The sequence below is a fragment of the Micropterus salmoides genome, unplaced genomic scaffold (assembly GCF_014851395.1).
Source record: "Micropterus salmoides isolate LMB-PRFRI ecotype aquatic unplaced genomic scaffold, ASM1485139v1 Ms_hic_scaffold_2177, whole genome shotgun sequence".
NCBI lineage: Eukaryota > Metazoa > Chordata > Actinopteri > Centrarchiformes > Centrarchidae > Micropterus > Micropterus salmoides.
Window position 1 is genome coordinate 30,603 of NW_024041348.1, and position 3,770 is coordinate 34,372.

Sequence of the window (3,770 nt, forward strand, 5' to 3'; positions counted from 1 at the left end):
AAAACAATAATTTATCACAGTAAGCGTAAAATTTCAAATGGACTCTGACTCTGCATTGAACTTTTTTAAACCCCAGTAGTAAAAGGTGATATCGGCTAGATCACCCACGCTGGTAAACATTGCCTCATCTCAGTGGTACTGAAACATAGAGTACTTATGTCTCCTGTGTTTTTACTTCTCCTTTGATGTTTGTAGTAGTGGTATCTGTGTGTTCTTACTGTTTTTTTTTTCACTGCTGCAAAACTGGTTTGACTTGACTTGATTTCAAGGGTTAGCTTTGGTGTAAGAAATAAGGAAACGACCTTTTTAAGAAGACAGTGATCAGCAAAGTACTTATTAACTTCGAGAAATCAAACAAAAACATGTACTCAGGGACACAAAATGTATTTATTGCTTCATCATACAGTTTCTGCAGAGACATATGTTTGAGCTCAGTTGCAGAGGCATGGAGGTATGTGCATTCAGGTGGATTATTATAGTAAGCTATATCAGTGTGAATACGTGTTGCTCTGCGTGCATAGTGGGGGATTTCAAACAGCAGCAGGAAAGCAGATTTTCTCGGCCAGGCGGGCGATGCTTTACTGCTGCTCCATACTGGAAATGACTAGAAAGCAGAGAGAGACAGAACAAAACAAACATCAGGGTTTATGTGCTTAAACTGTTGTATGTTTATGTGTGTGAGTGTTGGCACAACTTACAATTCTTGACCCAGTGAGCCTTTGGATCAACACAGACCTGTCCCTCTTGTGTGTTGAGACTGGAGGGGAGGAAAAAAGCCATCACAGAGTGTCTATGTGTGTATATTTAAAGTGTTGGACAACATGTCTAAACTTACATTATAGCCTCCACACAGGAGTTCTTGGCAGATTGTTTTTGGTATTTGTTCCCAACCACGATTTTGCTGACATCAGCAGTGGAGACCTTAGTGCAGCATGGATGTGACAATCTTGGGTTAGGGAAGCGCCCTGAGAAGGCCAGAGAGGTTAGAGATTGATATGTATGTATTTGGCCAAAGCAAATTAAGCAAATGAATTTGGAGGAAGATTGACAGGCGATAAAGAGAATAAGCATAAACAATAAGCTTTGCTGTTGCTCGTTCAAATCTCCATTGAGAAAATGTGTGCAGCATTTTTCACTGTGAAACAAAACATTATTTTAACCATTAAATCCTTTTTGATGCATTTTGTGCTGGTTTACAAGGTAATTAATAACCTGGGACTGATGCCTTCAATTGTACATTTTCTTGGAAAATAAATGAGCATTTGCAGCTTCTACTCTTCTTCTAAAGGGAACATAAGTCAACTGATGGAAGATTTACCATCAGATGTCATTTCTAAGCTTTGTTATCTAAAATAGTATGATTGTTTAAGCTAAAATAACAACAATCTCACCGAAAAATAAATTCTATTTGAGAGTGAGCATCAGCAAGAAAATCATAGTCGTGTGATGTGTGACAGTTTGGAAGGTGGGAGATGAAAATGAGATTAAAGTCACAAAATAAAATCTAGTTTGTTTGTATGTGTGGATATTTGCAGATAACAGGATGAAGGTAAGGTTTTTGATCCAGAGATTAATGAACTAAATAAAATACATGCTGAAGTTACTGAAGTACTAGTCTGTGACATTTTCAAATAAGTAAATGTTTGAGTTGAGCAGGCAAGTAATTTGATTTTGAATTGTAACGTTTGAGTTGATTTTTCTTGCTTTTTGCAGGAATTATTATTATTATCATGTAGACTGCAAGAAGTACACAGGACATTATTACACAAATGATTCTTAACTATAATAATAAAACAAACAGGGTCTCCACAAGGGAGCACTATTTCTCCAGTCTTATTTCCCCTCTATGTAAACAAATGTAGAAGCAACACATCTGAGCGGGTACTTTTCAATCGCTGGTTTGATTCAAGGTGACGATGAAACCAGCCACCGGATGTGGGTAATCAGTTTGGTGCAGGTGTTCTTCAGCTGAACATCAAGTAAACTAAATAAATATTTTTAGATTTTAGGAATGTTAATAACACCCACAAACAAATGGCTGTTAAAATGGTCAGTGATTACAATACGTAGAAATAATAATAGATGCTAACCTGTCCTGGAATTCTAACACAGACGTTATTTATAAGAAATGTCTGCAGCTTCTATATTTTATGGGTAAACTGAGACAGTTTGGTGTTGACAGAGATATATTGGTCCTCTTCTGTCGCTCCTTGTGGAGAGCGTATTAACTTTTTGTTCCATCGCCTGGTATTTTACATTGTCAGTGAATAATAAAACTGCATAAGATAGTCAAGATGTCCAGTAAGAGTGCTGGACAGCAGCAAAACTGCACGACGATGACCTGTGAGTCCCTGGTGAGAAAAGGGCAGGCGATATTTGGCGTGTACGAGCTGTTACCATCAGGCAGACGGTATAGGGTGCCGTCTCTGAACCAACCGGGCCGCAGATCATTTGTGCCTACCAGTATTGCATTGCTGAAACAAAACATTACTGACCTCTGGGTGTGATTGTTAGATAATATGTGGAGCCTCTGTGGATTTTGTGTTGTATTGCATCATAGTTTGTGTATGTTGGTTGTTGTTGGTCCATTGCTGTATGGCACACTAATAATATCTTAACCATAACCCGCACAGAAGCCATGCAGATGAAACGAGACTGAGATGAAAGACAAACAGAGTCGCTCCAAACAGGCCGTGCAAAATGGAGAAGGAAGACAATAATGCAGCAGCAGCTTAAAGGACAACTTCTTCACAAACAGCAGGGTGTAGGATGATCTGCTGATGGGAAATAACAGTTACAGTTTAATATCTGTTTTCTGTAGCAAGATAATTTAATACTTACTGTTGCTGCCTTCAGAGGGCTGGAAGCACAGACTCACTGAGAGCAGGAGGAGAGTGATGACCAGGATCTTGGAGGACATTTTGACCAATGGCTGGCTGGTGGACAGGTTGACTGATCAGGCTGCAAATACACAAGCTGATGGACGTTCAGATATTTATTGCCATATGCAAGATCATTTCGGGGGTGGGGGCGTGTTTAGTTGAGGGCAGTACTAATGACGTGCTTTCCAGTGTACATGCATATACGAGTAGTGTGGTCCTGGTACTTTCACACCTCCGCCCCTCACCAGAAAAACTTTTAGCCCACTGTGCAACTTTAAACCACCAACATCTCTTTCTGAGAAATAACCTGAAACCTGTTTGCTCACACTGCACACAGGCAGACACAAAGTGTGAAAAATATGCAGCATGGTGGGCAATGCTACCTGTTTCACACTGTCATGAGTGATATTTATACTGCAGATGAGGTTTTTTTTTCCCAATTATTACAGAAAACAAGAGAACTATAATTATCCACTGCTTCATGGAGGTTTGAATGAAAATAATTTGACTATTGTCTCATACATCCTCCTAACCATCTCAGGTTATGATGACTCACATTCTGCAGTACAGTGGTATATACAAGTGTTTAAATACTTTAAAATACACTTAAGTAAAATGTGCATGGAGTAAATAGAAGCAGCACCTTAATTTGATCAGTAATAAGGCCTAAATGCTTATGCTCCTCATCTGAATGAACATAAATCATGGTTGTGTGCTTTACTACTAATTAAGTGCATTTAAGCAACCAGTACCCTAAATTGCAAAGTTCTGGATGACGAAGCCATGAAATAAATAATCCTGGTCTATGTTAGGCCGTCATAAAAACTACAAAGAAACACTCACCATTCAAATACAATAAGTGCCGTTGCAGCACATCTCATTTTATTT

The 3,770-nt window shown here is 38.9% G+C and overlaps 1 protein-coding gene across 1 annotated transcript; it reads right to left on the reverse strand.

Moving 5' to 3' along the window:
* Window positions 1-368: 368 nt before the first annotated feature.
* On the reverse strand, window positions 369-2,986 carry LOC119916781 (C-C motif chemokine 5-like). Its single transcript, XM_038736748.1, has 4 exons — window positions 2,842-2,986; window positions 836-965; window positions 699-757; window positions 369-604 (listed from the first exon to the last, which is right to left on the reverse strand). Exons 1-4 carry the CDS (start codon window positions 2,918-2,920, stop codon window positions 579-581), a joined length of 294 nt encoding a protein of 97 aa, XP_038592676.1. The 5' UTR covers window positions 2,921-2,986; the 3' UTR covers window positions 369-578.
* Between the last annotated feature and the right edge of the window lie 784 nt (window positions 2,987-3,770).